Source organism: Leishmania panamensis, assembly GCF_000755165.1.
Source record: "Leishmania panamensis strain MHOM/PA/94/PSC-1 chromosome 29 sequence".
Taxonomy (NCBI): Eukaryota; Euglenozoa; class Kinetoplastea; order Trypanosomatida; family Trypanosomatidae; genus Leishmania; species Leishmania panamensis.
The window spans coordinates 280,143-298,976 of record NC_025875.1 but is presented as its reverse complement, the minus strand read 5'-3'; the positions used below and the strand labels follow the sequence as shown (position 1 = coordinate 298,976).

General features: G+C 59.5%; 5 protein-coding genes across 5 annotated transcripts; all 5 read left to right on the top strand.

Moving 5' to 3' along the window:
• Positions 1-1,254: 1,254 nt before the first annotated feature.
• Positions 1,255-3,105, top strand: LPMP_290810 (hypothetical protein; the record flags this gene model as incomplete). The annotated part of the gene is made up of 1 exon (XM_010702387.1): positions 1,255-3,105. One exon carries the CDS (start codon positions 1,255-1,257, stop codon positions 3,103-3,105), a length of 1,851 nt encoding a protein of 616 aa, XP_010700689.1.
• A 974-nt stretch (positions 3,106-4,079) lies between these two features.
• Positions 4,080-5,870, top strand: LPMP_290800 (hypothetical protein; the record flags this gene model as incomplete). The annotated part of the gene is made up of 1 exon (XM_010702386.1): positions 4,080-5,870. The coding sequence occupies one exon, from the start codon at positions 4,080-4,082 to the stop codon at positions 5,868-5,870; it is 1,791 nt and encodes a 596-aa protein (XP_010700688.1).
• Positions 5,871-7,408: 1,538 nt separating this feature from the next.
• Positions 7,409-9,367, top strand: LPMP_290790 (hypothetical protein; the record flags this gene model as incomplete). Its single annotated transcript, XM_010702385.1, has 1 exon — positions 7,409-9,367. One exon carries the CDS (start codon positions 7,409-7,411, stop codon positions 9,365-9,367), a length of 1,959 nt encoding a protein of 652 aa, XP_010700687.1.
• A 1,686-nt stretch (positions 9,368-11,053) lies between these two features.
• On the top strand, positions 11,054-15,109 carry LPMP_290780 (hypothetical protein; the record flags this gene model as incomplete). The annotated part of the gene is made up of 1 exon (XM_010702384.1): positions 11,054-15,109. One exon carries the CDS (start codon positions 11,054-11,056, stop codon positions 15,107-15,109), a length of 4,056 nt encoding a protein of 1,351 aa, XP_010700686.1.
• Positions 15,110-16,994: 1,885 nt separating this feature from the next.
• On the top strand, positions 16,995-18,800 carry LPMP_290770 (U-box domain protein, putative; the record flags this gene model as incomplete). Its single annotated transcript, XM_010702383.1, has 1 exon — positions 16,995-18,800. The coding sequence occupies one exon, from the start codon at positions 16,995-16,997 to the stop codon at positions 18,798-18,800; it is 1,806 nt and encodes a 601-aa protein (XP_010700685.1).
• Between the last annotated feature and the right edge of the window lie 34 nt (positions 18,801-18,834).

Here is an 18,834-nt window from a genome sequence, read left to right as displayed (position 1 = left end):
CTGACTGTGAGGTTTGAGGCCGTAGTGCCACTAAAGAAAAGGGTGAGTCGAGGGGGAAGTGGACAGACGGTATATGCGAGTGCGCTGGGGAGAGAGAGAGAGTCGCTTGGTGAGGCACGACCAGCAGGGAGCGCCCGTCTCTTCTTCTTCTTTCGCTACCGAACTCTCCACACTTCGTCGGAGGGAGACAAAAGCGAGAAGAGGACTCACTCACAGGCGCTCATGCGGAGGTGACACGATTTTCAAACAGACCTCAGCATACACGCGAGTCTTTGACTTAACAGAAAGCGCAAAGCCTCGCACATGAGCATCTCACTTTCGAGGTGTAGCGGAGAGACTGCATCTACATGGTAACCACCGTGCCTTCTTTCGCTTCTTCCCCACCGCTCACGCTCTTGTTGAGCAGTGGTGGCAGTGGCGGCAGTGAGGCTTCTGTCCAAACGAAACACTTCCGTCACCGAAATACTTCCCTGCGGTTGCGGGGCTCATTAATGGCATCAACATCCACCCGCCCCTTTTACCTTCTCTCACCTTCTTCTCTCACAAGCGCTATCACTTTCGAGCCACTGTTTTTCATGAATATCAACAGCACCGCCCTTTTTATTTTCCCCTTGCGTGCAGGCACGATTACAGTGGACGTGAGCACCACGAGGAGGAGCAGCACAGGGTAGCGCAACAGCGTTTACCGGCTGCAGCTGTCTGCCGAGGAGTCTCTTGGCTTGCTTTTTATTTTCCTTCGTAGCTTTCTCTTTCTTCTCCCGCTCTGCTTCTATTCGCTCTACGCGATTCCTAACACATTCATAGAGACGCCCCCCTCCCTACCTTCACCTCCTGACATCCGTACAAATTTATTGACGCTGCTTCGGGGGGCGCAGCACCCTTTCTTTCCCTTTCCCTTCGATAAAACGAACGAGGCGCGGATACCGTGATCCTCCTAAGGGGGAATTAATTTAAGGACACCGGAGAACTCAAAGCGTGGCGAGAAAGAGACATCATTTGAGGCTGACACGTGTCCACGCCTAAAGGACGTCATCTCAAGCTAGCCAGTGTAAGTGAGCGCCTCAGCAAAGTGCACACTGTAGACGGGCTTCTCTTGAGAGACACGCTTGCGTGCTGTGGAGAGTCCATAAAGGCGCATAGGGCGTCTTTCCGCGTGGAAACAGCAGAAGGAAGGTAAGGGCCTTGATCGAAGGTATCGTCCGAGAAGCAGAATAAGGCTAGCAGAGCGTCATCTTCTGTTTCGTGCTTTCAATCATGTTCAGCGCTTCTTATCCGGCACCACCAGTCACGTTGAGAGGCAACTATGCTGCAGCGGTGCAGCAGACCTCCAAAATCAATACTGCGGCCCACTCGATCAGCCGCACCGTTGTTGTCGGCGCGGCTGCGGTGGCCTTTGGCGTTTCTGCAGTCTTTGGCAGCTCTCTTCTCTATGCGTCTTTGCACAGCGCGGAGAATGCAGCATCTGGAGCGAGCACCAGCCCGTCGTGGTGGTCGAGCCTTGTGCGACGTCTGAGGTTCCGCAGTTGTGGTAATGATGAGGATGATGACGCCTTCGCCAGCGCCACAGGCGCAGAAAATTTGTTCGACGAAGAGAAGGTCAAGGCCCGGCAGAAGCTCCCGCGCGGCAAAGCAAAAGGCACCACACGTACTCAGACAACCTCTGCCACTATCGCTGCTGCGGGTGACGCCGCTGGCGCAGATTCAGCGACTTTACCGAAGCTTGCAGGGTCCGCGCAGTTCGTTTTGGATGCAAAGGAGGAGCTCAACATGCTGGCCAACGCCGAGGAAATTCGGGAACGGGAACATTACATCAAACTGATGCGCGCACTTTTGCAGCGCGAGGCAGGCGTCGCGTACGATGACGACAACGACAGCACCACTAGCTCCGACTCCACAGATGTATCACTGAATTATCACCTGGCCACCGCGATGGAGGGGAACGCGCGGGATGAACTGCTGATGGCCTTCTCCACCTACGGCAACCTCAGCGGCGACACCGTGTACAGCAGTTTGACTCGGGATGCCGGAGACGAGAGTCCAGCAGACTTGCAGCTGAACATTATGATTAAGACCCTCGAGTATCTGGACATGTCGAATGAGCGCGAAAAGCTGCGAACTCGCCGCATTGCCATGTACCGCGAGACCGGCCGTGCCACGCCTGTCTCCTCGCTCGATGCGGCCGAGGGAGGTGAGGATGACGGCGAACGCGATGGAGACGAAGGTGCCATAGTGGACTCAATGCGCTATCAACTCGCTGCTCGCTGCGCCGCCGCCCGTTATGGTATGACCGGGCCCATGGACAAGGGGGTCATCGATGGGGGCGATGGGGAGGGCTACCCGGGCCCCATGGGGCGGCAGGCGCAACGCTTCCAGTCAATGATGCTGTGCCCATCGAAGATGAAGATGCCAGCGGATGACCGAATGAACATTGATCACTCGGTCTTAGATCGCATTCTCGGCGAGGGCCCCACGATGCGGTCGAATCCGGCCATCTCTGGAGCTGCGTCCAACGGCTATGCCGCTCCGCGGGCCAATCGTGCCGACATGATGGAGGACGGATGGGAGGCCGAGGACGACGACGAGGAGGCGGAGCTCATGGCGTATCTGCAGCAGGCGGACAACGCCTTGCACTTTTACTCACGTGAGGAAATGCGACGCGCCAGGCGCGACCCAGCAGACGACATCCGCATTGTCGGGATGGATGACAGTGCTTTCGGCAAGGATGACGCGGAGAGTGAGTGGGAGGACGAGATGGACGAGGAGGACATGGTCAACACGGATGAAGAGGACGATGCCCAGTTGGATGAGGAGGACGACCTCGCTGCCGCCACCCCGTGGAGCCGCCGCGACAAGAGGGATTTCGAGAGGGAGCTGTTTGAGCGCATCCGCCACTTGGCGAAGAGCTTCACCCTCACAGACGCCATGGCAGAGCGGGAGGTGCTGGAAGAGGACGGCCGGAAACAGGCGGCCCGGAAGCAACGACGTGAGCAGGGTTCTCACTCTAGCGCGACGGCCGCAGTCGACCCTGCCCCTGCCGCCGCGGCGGACGACATCGCGGAGGACAATGAGGAGTGGGAAGATGAGGCAGACTGGGAAGACGCTTAACGGCACGCCTCTGCAGCCGCGACCCCCATCCTACAGAGACTGACTGTGCCCTTTCTCCAGCGCCTAGTGCGTTTCTCTTTCTTTTCGAGGCTTTCGCAGACATTAATAGAAGTGCAACGAGGCGCATTCACACCCTTCATGCATGACGCCTCCGCAGGGAACGAAACAAGTGAAAGAATGAGTCAACCCTCCCCCCTCCCCCCCCCCACACACACATACGCACACGCAGAGAAGGGGTGAGGCCCACATTTCATGAGTAGCGTGACAGGAAGAGCTGGATAAAGCTGTGAAGTGGAAGGCGGTGTAGCGCGAATACTGCCGCATGGGAGCGAGTGTGCTGACTGAGTACAGCACCAACTTCGCTTTCCTTCCATCCCTCGTGATGATTATGGGTTATAGTGGACAAGAGGGTGGGACGTGGAAGAACGAAGTAGTTCCTCTGATGCATCACACTGAATGTCTTACGTCATTTCAACATCACCGTGCGTTTCCCACGTTGTCTTGTTCTTGCTGATGCTGTCGCACCTTGGCATTGAAGAGAGCAGCCACTCGCATTCTCCTGCGGCATCATTTTTCTGCCTCCACGCTTGCACAGTCTCCCCGCGTTGCACCAGTACCGCGGCAAGGCAACTACGCCGAAGGCAGAACAGCACAATTTTATCTGCACATAAGGGTCTGCGTTCTTATGCCGCAGTGAGTGTGAGCGACACTCCTTGAACAGTTCAAGTTCCATAGAGTTCAAGTCTTTGCCTTTGCTCAAAGACACTTTCCATAGATCAGCTGACGAAGAGCCTTTGCACCCGCGCAGGCGCGCACAGCTACACACATACAGCCTACACGTACATTAACGTCGCCGTCGCTCGCATCCAGCAAGTCGTGGCCGGGAACACGCATCCTACGCATAAAAGGCACACCGCGCTGCTCGATCGCGCGCGTCTGGCACATCCACCTCTCTGCTTCTGTTTCTCCTCACAATGCTCACATCAACTGAGGAGGCTTACACCCACTACCTGGAGCACCAGGTGGTGGCAGACGGCGTGGATGCCGCCATCGTGCGCGCAACACTGCAGCAGATGGGCTTCGATGAAAAGACGGTTGCAGCCATGATGGGGGACACCAGCACCTACTCCTTGCCCTTCTCCACGAACAGCAGTGCCTCCTCCACCACATCTACGCTGATCTCCTCTCTCAAGAAGCCGAGACGTGCGTCCGGTCTCTCCGCCACCACCACACCTTCGGCCCCATCAGAGCTGGCGGATGCGGCACAGTTCCACCGTGTCATCACCATGCCCGCTGAGTCCACCGCCCACGCCGCTGCTCCTGTTCCTGCAGCCGCCGTTCCGGTAACTCCAGCGCCGTCTTCAATCGTTCATGAGAGGTGCAGCACCACCGACGCCAGTCATCCGTACACATTCTCTCACTTTGCCACTGGTGCTGCCGCCGGAGCTGCTCCGCCATCCTCTTCCGCCTCTTCCTCCACTGTCCCATCGTCTGCGCTGTCCCGCACATTGGTCGCGGGCACCGTCGCAGGTGCAGTCGAGGGGTTTGTTGTCGAGCGCCGCTCTGGTGCGGCGCTCTCTTCGTGGAGTAATCCCGAATTATCTGTCTGCGGGGCGGAAGCCAAGGGGCGCGGTGCTGTCACTCTTCTCTCTCGCACATCGTCATCTTCACTCTCAGAGGCTACAGTAGCATCAGCCGCACAGCATGGCGAGCTCACTGCCGCCGAGCGCGCCAGTTTAGCACGGTGGATGCACGAGTACCAAGCGCTAATGCTATCCTCAGCACTGCCGCGCCGAGCGTCGCGCTCATGTGCCGACGTGCCATCTTTCTCGACGGCGCTTCTGCTATCACCGGAGGAGGCATTTGACGAGCTCCCTGCTGCTCCGTCCGCAGTCGCGTGCAGCGTGCGTACTGAGAACGACGAGTGCAGTGCCGCTTTGCAGGACGAGACTGCTGCGCAGCCACCGTTGCGGTGGAGCGAAGCTGCCGATCGCGTTTCGAGAAAGGTGGAGGACAGCGACTCTTCTGTCGCTGGCAGCGATGGCGCGACTTCCTCTAACTGCTCTACCTTCATTCGCACAGAAGGCGGATACTCCCCTTACACTGGCGAACTGTTGCGCCAAGATGGCACGGATGCCGCGGAGAAGACCCAGGATGGAGGTGCAGGCTGGGTGTCTGAGCGTTACTATCGCTCAGCAGCGGCTCGACCGCTCTATCGAGCTGCTCACGCTGCCGCGCCGTCGCCTACTCGGCGTGCCGTTCCCAAAGCGAAATCGCCCGCATTTGTTCCAACGTGTGGCATATGCGTCCCTCGTTGCGCCACCGGCTGCATCCGCTGCCGCTTCGATGTGGCGCAGTGCCGGCACCCGTATCGCGAGGCCCAGGATGTTCGCATCGTGCGCGCGTCCCACGTTGCCATGACAAACAATGGCGAGTACGAACACCGTGCGATTGCCCTGTCGTGCTGTCGAGCCCGCCAGTTCGATGCGGCTCAGCAAACCCAGCATACGGCGCGGGCGCAGCCCACCAGTGGCCGCCGTGTCCCCGTCATGCACGCCCCTATCGGCGCGTCGGTGCAGCCGAGAGCTGGTCTGGCAAGTGGGCGTCAGGCAAGTACGCTGCCGGTCAAGACGGACCGGGTGCGGTTAGCGCAGTATTATCGGCATCAGTGGGAGGAGCAGGAGCGACGCTCTAGCGCCTCGGGGAGAAGCGCCGCATGGAATGCTCGGTACGTGCTGCTAAGTTGCGCGGGCTGGGCTGGGTAGGTACACTTTCTTTCTATGGACTGCCTACTCGTTGGCTGAATTGGGTGGAGTGCCATCACGAATGGAAATCTGGAGAGAGATGGAGGGCCGTAACACGCTGCCCTTTACCGGAGTCATTCACTGGCACCCACACCCACACCCCCCCACACACACACAAACAAGGATAGACGCATAGACAGTCCGTAGAAATGGTTGTATTTTATTTTTGACTTCTTTCGGTCTTTACCTCAGCATGTGTATACACCCCCACACATACACCATTCTGGGAGAGGGAAGGTGAGGAAGGGGGAGTAGCAGGGGGGGAGGGTGCCCTTTGAAGCTGTTCTGTCAGTAGCCACTGGCTTGTCTGCTTCCACAGGTGATGGTGTAGCAGTACAATGCACCACAGCGACTTCTTCAGGTGCGCTCTTCGCCTCGTTTTGGGGACCCGCATGAACTCTTGCTTAACCGTGGCACACTTATCTCTTGGTGTGCGCGTTTCTTTCTCCCCCTGCTGTGATCACATAAAAGTGTGCGTGCGTGTGCGTGCGTGACCCTGTGCGGTGTGGGCGTTTAGTACGCGATGCGGCTTGAGTGGTCTTCCTCGTGGGACCCGTTCTTCTTCTTTTCCTCTCCGCCCACCGCCCCTCTCCTTTCATACCCTACAGGAGTAATCATGGCGACTGTAAACCCGCATGCATCTGAGCCCACGCAGCACATCCGCCCGTCACGCTACCTTTGGTGTGCTTTTGGGCAGCGTAAGTCATCTCGCATCTAACGACACACTCCGCTGCTCTCCATGTCATCAGGAGGACTCAAGTGCTCATTCTTGCACCGCAATGCTTCTTGTCACTTCATACGATGCGACACAGACATCTACATTGCCTGAACTCCTTACAAGTTAGTGTGGAAGGTCCCTTACCCCGACCCTGCCTTCACCTCGGTTGATCAGTGCGCTCGACTCTTCACTCCTTCGCTCCTTCTCGTGCTTGTACGTTTACTCTTCCTTTTCTGTTGTGCGCACCACCGTGCGACTGCTGGACGGTGGCTTCACTCGACAATGGGGTCAGCTTGCTTTTACCCTCGCCTGTGGCGATATTCAGCGAAGAACGCGTGTCTGTCTGCAGCACTCTCTGCTTCTTCACAAGTCCTCTGCCTTCTTCGGTTAACGGCGTCTGCGCACCCGCCGCAGAATCATACCAACACCTCCACGCACACACACGCACACACACACTTCTGCCCATACACTTTAATAATAAACAGAAGCAGCCGCACCGATTCCCCCCTCGCGTGACGACACGAAGTAGCGGCGACGGTCTGCGAGGACGAGAAAAGAGGGAGCGAAAGCCATAATCGAATTCGGCGCTTCATAGGAGCCCGCAAGAGGTGTGGTTGCTGTCAGAACGAGTGTACTGACAAGCCACAACAGAGGAAGAAAGTTATCAGCACCGTTTTGATTCCAGCCGTTCGCGTGCCTCTCGGCATCGGAGTAAAGTGCGCGCGAACTGACAAGTTTCCTAAGCCAAGCTGTGTCTCCTTGACTGTGACAGATCTTCGCCATGTCGCTCGGCGGCTTTGGTACAGGGGCGAACGCTGGTGGTTTCGGAGCGAAACCTGCAATGGCGACCGGCTTTGCCGCGACTCCATCGACAGGAGCAGGAACTGGCACACCGGGTCCTGTGAACGGTGGCCATCGCTTCGGAGGCTTTGGCACCAGTGCCGCAGCGGCTGGCGGCTTTGGGGCCCCACTTCCCGCCCCTGGTGGCTTCGGAGCACCAGCGGCAACGGGCTTCGGTGCAAAGCCCGGATTCGGCACTGCGCCTGCTACTGGAGGCTTTGGTGCTGGCGGAGGGTTTGGCATCGGTGCGACGACAGGAGGCACTGGTGGCTTTGGTTCGACGGCAACCTCTAGCCTCGGTGTCGGCCGCGGTGGTGGCTTTGGCATGGCAGGCGGGTTCGGGAGTACGACCGTTCCTGCTGCACCGACGGCTCAGCAGTACCCATATCAGGGTATCAAGGGTCCCGGTAATGCCACCAGCTGGGCACGCGACATTGACTTTTCTCAGGTGACGGAGCAGGTCCGATTTGAGGCTCTACCGCAGCCGCTGCAGCAGCACCTGATGGAGCTGCGCAGTTTCATGCACGCGGAGCGAGACGCGGCGAAGAAGGTGTATCTGTACTTCAACGAGTCTGATGATGCCGACTCGGCTGCTGGTGCGATCGCCACCAGCGCCACCGGGAGCTCTCCTCCTACGGTGTCTTCCTCCAGCTATCGTCAACTCCTTGCCCAGATGGCAGCACTGAAGGGTGGCGGCAATCGTGCCGTCGATCTTGTCGCGGTGCACTGCAACCAGCATGAAGGGCAAACGCGTCGTCAGCTACAGCGTCTTGAGAAGTTGGAGGCCAACATCCGCGACTACGAGCGACACGTCTGGGAACCGTTGCTGGAGCAAGGGCTGCCATCGTCACTCGCCGGCAGTGGAATGAATGCCTGCGGTGGGGCGTATCGTCCCGCCGTGAGCAACGGTGCCGCCTCTCCTTTTGTGGCCTTGGTCGAGGAGTTGAGCCATCGCATGGATCACGTCAGCAGCGCTCTCACTGAGCTGGAGGCAACGCTGGTACCGCCAGGTCGTTCGTTGCGCGGCGCTGGCGTGGGTGGTTGTCGCGGTCACCACAACGGCAGGGCCATCTCGAACGACGCGATTGCGCAGATTAACGCCGCCCTGGTGTACGAGCTGAATCAGCTACGAGACTCCTCTTGTGTGGCTGCTCACCTGCACAGTCGCACCGACATCGCCCGCGAACTCTTCACACGCCAGTACGGACAGGCGGAGGCGGACGTGCTCTTTGCCGATACCGAGCAGCAGCGCAACGGCATGACTCTGTTCCGTCGGGCATCGCCATCGACGTACTTCGACATTCCTCCGCTCCCACAGCAGTCGCAGTCGCCTGCCGCGGCATCGGCTGCAACCACCACTATGGGCATCGCTGCTCCGGCCACCGGATTTGGGGCAGGCACCACTTCTGCGCTGGGCGGAGGTATCGGTGCGACTTCCGGTGGTGGTGCCTTCGGAGCAGCCCCCGCCGCCGGTGCAGCTGGGGCGGCGACGACTGGAGGATTCAGCGCCCCTGCAACGGCTGCGGCAGCACCAGCAGGAGGCGGTGTCGTAGGTGGGTTTGTCTTTGGTGCGACTGCACCGGCCGCTACTGGCTTCGGCGCTGCAGCGGGGGGAACGACATCGACCCCAGCGGCAGGTCTGGCCACAGCCGTTGGCGGTTTTGGGGCAGCACCGACGGCTGGGGGCTTTGGGGCTGCTTTGGCTTCTGCCACTGCTGCGCCAGCTGCTACTGGGGCACCACCCTTCGCGCCATCCTTGGGTCCTGCGGCCCCTGGCTCTGCGCCAACTGTCTTCAACTTGGGTGGTGGTGCTGCAGCTACAGGCACTGGCTTTGGGATGGCACCGGGTAAGTCTGGAATTGGAGGCGGTGACGATCGCCCATCTCGGCGGGCTCGCTAAGAGCGAATCATGCGCGCCGTTGTGTGCGGTAATGCACCGCCTCCCCCCGCCCCCTCTCGCGTGCATATGTGCGAGAGGTGCGTGACAAGGCGAGGAAGAGGGTGGATGTGGGAAGTCTGTAAGTGCAGTGTCTGGCGAGTGGTGATGACCGTGGTAAACACGAAAGGAGGGGTCGAAAAGAAGGGTGGGGCCCAGACGGGGCTCGCATGCCCTCGTGTCGGCATCGTTGGATTTCCCGCTCTCTATCAGCGCAGCCCCATTGATATGTGATGGGGACGCAACAGCCGCATCGAGTAAAGCTTCTCACTTTAGCTGGAACAAGCGAGCTTGGCGCAGTGGCACGGGTGACTCAGCGAACCAAAGTAGCGAATGGAGGCGCCGTCGGTGTCGGTGTTGTCGCCCTTTTCTCGTGTGCGCCTGTGCATCTCTCTTTTTGGCATCACGTCTCTCTTCTCTTTGTGTCCCTCGTCTTTTCCTCTCGCCCCCGCCTCACCTCCTATCATCTGCCACTTTCGTGTGTGTGTGTGTGTTACCCTTCTCACATGTGTATACACCCGCACACACTTTCATTAGGGAGTGCACGAGGCGCGGAAACGAGGGGTCCGTCTTGCAGAGGCACAGGCCCTCAACTCTCTCGTCGCCACGCGTGTGCCGGAGGCGGGTGCGGGCGTGTGGAAAAAAGGAGAGGGCCCTTTTTTTTGTTGTTGTTGTTGTTTCCCCCCCCCCCCCCCCCACAGGGCACCGATACGCGTACACGGGTGCGTGGCGTTCTCCCTTTTGCTGCTCTCGCACTTGTTCACCTGTACATCGTACAGACCCTCCTCCTTATTCTTCACACGTATACACCCTCGCCTTTAGACTGACCAAGCGCATAACTGCATCACACCCACACCCACACGCACGCACGCGCACGGAGAGAGCTGGCGAGGTGTGCTGGATTGACGTACCCACACACCAGTAGCGATCGACATCCTCTACACGAGCATGCTTCATCGCACCCGACTTTCACGAGGGCCCGCCGTCATCGCTGGAGCATTCATCTCCGTTCACTTTAAAGGCCTGGGAGCGTATGACTATCCTTCCTCCTTAACATGGCCACCACCGCAGGAGGATGACACTGAGGAGCGAAGGGATGGCGTTTTGCGATCTCCGGCGGCGCCTTTGGAAACTCCGCAACTCACTGTCCGGAGTGCTGAGTACCACAGTCATCGTCGGTCGCCGTTTTCGGTGCTGCGCAGCCGGCAGTGTTGTGTGGGCCGGTGCGCTTCGGGTGTACTACCCACCTCGTACAACACTGCGGCGGCGCCGTCCGCCGGTGGCAGCAGTCCCAAGCTAGGTCCGTGTGGGGACCGCCTGTGCTGCTGCAGTGCACTCTTCTACCCAGTACTGCCTTCCTACTCTTCCTCGCCCTCTGCGCCAATCTCGACGTCCGCCCCGTCGTCGTCCGCGGAGGAGGGCGTGTGGCGGGCGCGAGACGACTTTCTGTGGGCTCTGAAGCTCGCCGACGTGGAGCGGCTGCTGCGCTCCACCATCACCGAGGAGGTCTATGCGCGGTTGCTGGGCAGCACGGGGGCCACTGCAACCGTTGTTCTGACGTGCAATGACCTCCTGACCGCGGCACAAAGGCGTGCCGAGGGCCCCAGTGCAGTGGCGGCCTCGGCTGCGTCAGGGGCATCACTCCCCGCTATGAGTGCATATGTGGCACGGCTACTGCTGAGTGCCGATGAGGACAACCGAATCAAGTGGCTGCAGGAGGAGTCGGCCGCGGTGGAGCACCGCGGCTACTACGCGCGTGCGCCGTCGCTGCGCGCTTTGCTCGTCATGTGGTCGGTGCAGCAGCAACAGCAGCGCTTGCGAGCGGCTGCCCTGGGTGGTGGCGATGTTGCTGCAGGTGATTTGCCCCACGGTGACATTACCGGCGCAGACCCACGCCTCAGTACTTTGGCCGCGGCGAGAACACCGAGCTTTCTTATCCCTCCTCCCACAATGATGGATATCCAGCACATCCTCATGCGTATGGAGGAGCGACATATCGAGGTAACGATGTCCGACATTGCCGCTATCGCTGCCATCGGTGCGGCTTCGTCTGGCCCAGGAACGTCGATTCCCTCTGGCGAGTTTTGGGGGGTGATTGCGCGCCAGCTGCAGCCTCAACGACTCGCTCAGGTGCTGAAGGCTCACGCATCGACGCCGTCTCCATCCGCCAATGACAGCGGCGCGTCGTGCGATGAGGCGCTCGCCTTGCAGCACGTGCTTATTCTGTCTCTGCTGCTGCGCTACATCTCAGTCGCAAATGCAGAGCTACCATCTGCGTCCACAGCGCCCTCAGCTTCGTCGTCGGTGTGGGCCTCCTCCTCCACCGCTTCTTCCTCCTCGGGCTCTGCCAACTCAATGCTGCTGCCCATGGCCGCCTTCGAAGCAGCGAGTGAGGTAATTCAGCTGCGCAGGCTCCTCACGGTACCACACGAGGGCGACAAGGCTACATCTGAAGGATCGACTCACTCATCCACACCCCCTTCCGCTGCTCACGAAGCCCTTCTCACATTGTGTGACGAGGTGCTGAAGCACGCGTACGCGCTGGCTGAGCGGTCGCAGATTTCGGTGACGAGCCCGGATCTACCGGAGCTGACGGCGTGGCTGCTACGAGAAATGGTAACAAGTGCGGCGTGCGAGTTCCACTTCAAGCGCCTCGTGGACCGAAGCATCAAGGAGGCCCTGATTGCACTAGAGAAGAGCGGCCTCGTGAACAGGTCCTTGATGAACCTCCAGGTGGTGGTGCGTCGGGTGCTGCCGCTGCTGGAGAGCTGTGGTAGTGAGGACCTGTACACATCGGTGCTGAGCGACGTCTTGTCTGCCCTTGAGGAGAAGGCTCGACGGGACCGGTACGCCTTCACTCAGGAGGACACGCTCTATTTAGCGGAGCTGGGGGCGAAGTTGTTCGTCAGTGACTCTGCTGACAGCACGGCTGGTGGCTACGGCCTCTTCGACCAGACAGCGCGAGGTCAGATGGAGGAGCTGCACGTGATGGACGGGAGTCCATGGGCACTGTGCGTCTTGTCGTACCACTCCCTGAAGGAGATGGTTCAAGGCATTATCCGCGACCAACGGCGACTGAAGCAGCAGGTGCAGGAGCAGCTCCGGCAACTCTCTAGTTCCAACACCCTCTCCACCGTGATGACGGGAAGCACCGAGGAACAAGGTCGTCGTCACGCCTGCTCGGATGGTAACGGGGCCCGTGTCTCCTCCCCCTCCTCGCCTCCAGACTCTGAAGCCAGTTCTACCGCCCGCGGCGATGCTGTTATTGACTTCAGTGCCGGCAGTGTTGCCGCTGAGACCACAGGCAAGGAAGGCTTCACTACAGCGAACGCCGCTGCTCCTTCCGATACCGACCCCACACCAGCTCCAGCTGCTCCACCGCGGATCTCTGTGTCACCAATGCTGCGGCAGCGCTTCCTCATACTAATCGAAGAGCTGGTCAAGGCGCAGGTCGCTGAGAGCTCACGCGACTCGGAGCGGCCGATTGTGGTGAGCACGGAGCTCTTCGCCTTCGTGACGCAGCACGTGCCGGTGCCGAACATACAAGACGAGTACCGCCGCAAGATCTTTCTGCTGGTGAACGTGGCCGAGGCCCCAGAGACCACCCGTCGCCGACTCGCTGAGCGCAAGGAAGAGCTGCTGCTCTCTCTAGATGGCAAGAACCAGAAGAGACGCCGGCGCCGGCACGTCAGATGCGACACCACTGTCAGTGGCGCAGCTGAGGAGGATGCAGGCAGGGAGGATGCACATGCGGGACCAGGCTCGGAGAGGGCAGGCAGGGACAACGACCCCCACGGCGGCGCGAACGACATTCCCGCGGAGCTGCGCTTCCTCGTCAGCTCCCTCCCACTCACGCTGTCACCGTGGGCGAGTGTCATGATCTTGCGCGAAGTGCTGGCTGAGTCTGCCGGTCGAAATCCTCGGTACACATATGTGCTCAACGCAGCCATTGATCTGCAGCTGCCCATCTCCACCACCCGGTCCCGCATTGCAACAACGCTGAACATGTGGCGCTTCCTCAACACCCAAGCACACAAGCTGAGCCTGAAGGAGAACGTAATGATGAAGCAGCGGTGCGCGTGGAACTTGCCGATGGCGTATGTCCTGTCCTCGTACTGGTCCCTTCTCACGTGGCTGTTCCTCGCGAGCATCATTATGCTCAACGTGGTCGGCATCGACTTTGAGTCGCAGATTGTCGCGAACTCGCTCTTTCGCATGTTTACGCCATGGGAAGAGATTTGCGCCCCGCAGACCGCCGAGGACAAGGACACGTGGACCACGCAAGCGGTGGCTGACTTGGCATCAGACTACTTTGAGCAAGCTGAGATAGCCGATCGGCGCCGTGAAGAGCATGGACTCAGCAGCACCGACGCATTTCTCTCCTCGGCCTCCTACTTGATCCTCGGCTACGATGACCAACGGCGGCCGATGACTGTCATCCCGATCGGCAGTGACCGCACCGCACCAGCTGAAGACCGAATCTCTGAGGAGTATGCCGCGGCAACAGCGGTGCTGCGTGAGCTGTCGCTGCATACTCCGTTCCCCTTTTTTCTCGACATCGAGCGACCGCTGCCGATGGAGTACGTGGAGAGTCGCATCGCGGAGCGCATTCGGCGTGTGTCCAACGACAACACATGGTTCCTGCCGCGCATGGTCATTCGCACCTTCACGCTTGGCCGCCAGTACACAGAGCACAAGCTTGTACTCCACACCTGCACACAAGCAAACCTAACACGGCGTCGAATCACATTCCTGCTGTACGTGCACGACGGCGTCCCCGTCACCCCACAGTTCATCCAGAGGCTATATGACAGCTTCCTATCACGGCACGCGAACTTGGTCTTGGTGGTGCACGAGTCCAGCCTTCTCAAGGGTGGTACTACGCCTGTCGCTCTCGCCAAGGTCGGTCTGCCAAGTACTGTTAGCGGCACTTCAGCAACCATCGCGTCTGCGGCGGCTGAGATGATAGACGCCGTGCTGCCCAGTGATCTCAGAGACCCCTTGTCCTTTTCTGCAGCCGCGCCAGCAGGGCACCCCATGCGCGTGCTACCGTACTGCCGGCAGTACTACACCAGCAACGGCAGTGTCATCCCTGGGCTTCAGCGCGTGGCAGATGCAGAGCGGCCGGAGGGCGGTGGGGATGCAGTGGAAAAGACTTGGCGGATGTTTGCGTTGAGATCAGTGCGTCGGTGGTGGGAAGGGCCGCTGGCAGGATCCGACGCCTCCTCCTCCGCCTCCACTGCTGCAGCGCTGACGGCCTGCCTGCCGCTCTTTGCGTCGGCCTTCAGCAGTCGCCGCACCTCTCTCCACCGCAGTCGAGAGCGGCAGTGCAAGGAGGCCGAGGAGGAGGCTGCTGCGAACAAGCAGAGGCAGAGCAGCGGCGGCCGCATGTTCGCAGTCGCGCCCTGGGTGACCTGGTGGCGGCACACGCTCTCTGGCGTGGCCTCGGCGACCATAAGGATGATGTCCGTCCACCGAAACGACGGGTGGGAGGAGGAGGCGGAAAGGGATACGGAGGCCCCACACAGAAGTGCTACCACGAGTCTCACCAATGAGTCGCCACCATATGAGTGGTCGCACTCCGATCAAGCAGCAGCGGCTGCTGCAGCAACAGCAGCCACGGAGGACGATAGGGAGACGGAGGCAGGCAAGGACGGTGTGTCTGTCCCTGTTACTGTCCTGCGCCGTCTCATGTCGGGCGCGTGAGTTCCCTTGCCTAATCACCAGGGGTAGGTCCAACAGCAGCACACCTCCCGCCACGAGCGACATCACGGCGACGCACTCCGCCTCCTCGAGCGGTTTTCCGATGCGCATGTGAGCCCTCTTGAGCGGCAATGACACGTTCCGTGCCTACATTTTGGGAATGATGGACGAAGCATCGAGATACCCCACTGGCACAACCTACTTTGGCGCTACAGGTTCCATCGTGCCAGCGGCGGTACTAGGGCAGACCTCCACCTTCAATGCATCAAACAACGGCAGGGTCTCACAACCCTCTTCGTCACAGCCTTCATCGGGCTTCCCGCCTTCTTCGCCGGCAACCCCCACCTCGATACCGCCGTGCTTTTAGTCGGCTGAAACGCCGCCGCCGCTGCTGCTGGTGCTGCTGCCGGCTCTGCACACCAACTTTGCTCCTGTAAGCGCACCTACATGGAGGGAGGGGGGAGCGAGTGGCAAAGAATGGACGTGATACTGACGCAGATCTGCCACACCTTTCTGATCTCTTCGTGCGTCACATCGGGTAGGAGAAGGGTGATGAAGGTGCGAGGGTGTAGGGCGTGCACATTCATGTCTGTCTCTCTGTGTCGGCGGAGAGGAACGCGTAAGAGAGCGACGGATCGCAGAGTCAGTGGAGTGCCACTTCCCTTTCTTTGCAGTCGACGAGCATGAGAGGACGAGGACGCGCGGTGCGCCCACGCCCCCTTCTTCGGTCTTTTCTGTGCTGTTTGTTTTCCACGCGACACCTTTATGCGCGCCATCGACAGTCACACAAGGGCGAGAGAGAGAGAGAGAGTTGAGCAACAAGGGAAAAAAAAATACAGACATGTGGCGGGGGTGGGCGCAAGTCAGGCGAGTAAGGGGGTCGGGGTCGTGTGTGTACACGCATGTTTGTATGCATGTGTGCGTGTGTGTGTGTGTGGCGTCGCGCGTGCACAAGAAAGTGGCACATACGGGCTCAAACACATACCGACATAGACTGGTGCACCCTGCACCCCCCTACTTCCCTCTCTTGCTTCCTCATCTCAACCCCCGTGACGACAGCTCCGTCATGACGCTGAGTCCACGCGCCGAAAGGGAGACAAGAACGAGAGAGGAGTGGCAATCAGTTCTCAGCACATGCCGCATGTGAAGTGGACAGAAAAAAAAATGACCATTCCCCTTCTCTGTATTCAGACCTCGCACTCACACTCGTACTTCTCTCCTTCGGTGTTTCACTTTTCTCCTCGTGTGTGCTCATTGCACCTCCCCCCTTTCCGCTTACTTTTGTTTTGCGCTCGGTGACGTCACTGATGTTGATCCGCTCTGCACGCCAACACACAAACGCACTGTACGCGTGGACCCATGGACACGCTCAGTCCGTTCCCGTCTCTTCATCGTTTCCTCCCTCCCTTCTTCACGCGCAACTGCTCTCCTCCTCTCGCCATACATAGACCTCTGATTTTTTTCTACCCCACTCCTCGCTCGCTTTCGCTCTCTCAGTGCGTGTGCGCCAGGTTGCGTGGGTCGGTTTTCCTCTCTTCTGTGCCCCCATAGCGATCACCAGAGACAACGGCGGAGCTGGAGGGACAGTGGTCACTGTCATAGACAGCACGTCCACGCTTGTGGGCTCTGATACCCGCACACACCTCAGCTGCCTACGCAGGCGGCACACAACAACAACAGGGAAAGGGGCTGCCTTTGTTGTCCAGCCATTTTGGCGTCTCGACCCTGCGGTGCCACCCGGGCCTGTGGGTGTGCAGAGCTGCCTTCTTTTATTTCCCTCCTTGCCCTTTTTCTTTACCTGTCTTCCTTCTGCGCAGACGACCATCTCCCTCCGCCTCGTTCTCCTCCACTATTCCCCCCCCCTCCCCTCCACTTACTCATCTAAAGCATGGCGAGTGTTGGTCAGCTGGATGCATACATCCAGAGCGGCGCCGTGATCGACGATGCAAGGCTGGACCAATGGATTCAAATGAGCGACATCTCGAATGCACAGGGCTACTACAGTGGCGATGCTGCTGCCGTCAGTGAGGCGGTGCGCCGCGTCTCTCGCACCGTCGTGGCGCAGTACCTGAACAATGCTGATGTGCAGGCCGTGCCGCTGCGCCGTAAGACGAAGTTCTGCCTGCTCCTGAACAACTTCTCCCTTTACAAGCCGGTGCGGTCGGTTGTGTTCGATTGCTTGGAGGGGATGACAAGCATCTTCGAGAAATCCGTCAAGGACGAAGGCACAATGCCGTTTGACTCGGAGCTAGGCCGCATGTCGGAGCACGTACTAGTGCTACTGATGCGCGTGATGGACTACAAGCTGAAGGCGGAAGCTGTACACGAGTTTGCGGAGCACAACACGCAGTTTGCAATTCAGCTGCTGCTGGCCATCTTACTGAAGGAACCGCCGTACGAGTTCGAGCTGCGGTGCAACTGCATTAGCGGCCTGCTCGGCTTCACCCAGCCGCAGGCTTTCTTTGGGGTGGGCGAGAAGATCGAGGAGCACAGCTGCGCCAAATTCACGGAGAAGGTGGACTTCATGCTGAACCTGATGCTGCGTCTGCAGGCGATCCAGGTGGTGAGCGATGTGCTCGGCGAAGCCATCGCAAGCTCGGAGACGGTGCCGCCGTTGGTCCAGAGTGCCGTGAACAACACGATGTGGACCATCATGAACATCTTCAAATTCTCCTCGAAGGAGGCGACACAGTGGCGTCAGCACATCCTTCTCTCGACGACCTTCCTCGACGGGACGGTGATGATGCATGTGCAGGCGCTGGCTGCAAAGCTGCATGAGGCGATGACCGCCCCGGCGCCGTGCGTCTCTAGCCCGGTGTTGCACTCCCTCAACCTCTCTTTCCTCTTCGGTGCCTTTGCAACGTACCACATGGAGGAAGCGAGCCAGGAGGTGCGCATCTTCTGCACCTTCTTCCACGACCTCTTCCAGCTCTCGATCCGCCCCATCGTGACGGATGCACGCGTGTCGGGGCAGGTGATGGTCATGTACATCAACCTCCTCCACTTCATGTGCAACGTCGACGCCATGGGCGAGGCGCCCAGCTACCCGATGGACGGGCTGATGCCCGAATTATCGAGCGCTGCGCTGCGAGCGACCGTTGAGGCCTTCCTGAAGAAGGAGGTGGGCGGCTGCGGACTGCCTTTCACGGAGGCGTGGTATCGGCAGTTCCGTCGTATCACACCCGACACCCTTATTGCGCAGGATTCGACCACGTATCAGTGCATCGACAATTGCTTCCTTTCCATGATCACACAGCTGACCGCGCAGCAGGCGCCGGTGGTCGCACAGGCTGCTCCGGCTGGTGGCGCGCGCCTGTTGGGCGAGATGCCGGCGCTGAGGCCAGAGAAGAAGAACAAGATCTCCATCGACAAGGCCGCTGTACCAATCCGGCATAAAATGAGTCCAAGTGCGAAGCAGGACAGCGTCGAGGGCATGGACGCCGACCTCCTGTGCTCGCTGACTGGCGCCGTGATGAAGAACCCTGTCTCCTCGCCGTATGGGCAGACATATGAAAAGGAGGTTATCATGAGCTGGCTAGGGCAGAACGGCTCCGTCTGCCCCATCACCGGACGTCCTTTGACGGCGGCCCAGCTGACGCCGAACACGGCTGTGGCGACGAAGATTATGCAGCAGATTGTGCGTCAGACCATGACGTCGCAGCCGGTGGCCGAGGATGACATGTACAAATTCTGAGGAGAGAGGCAGGGTGAACTAACTTCTGAAGAAG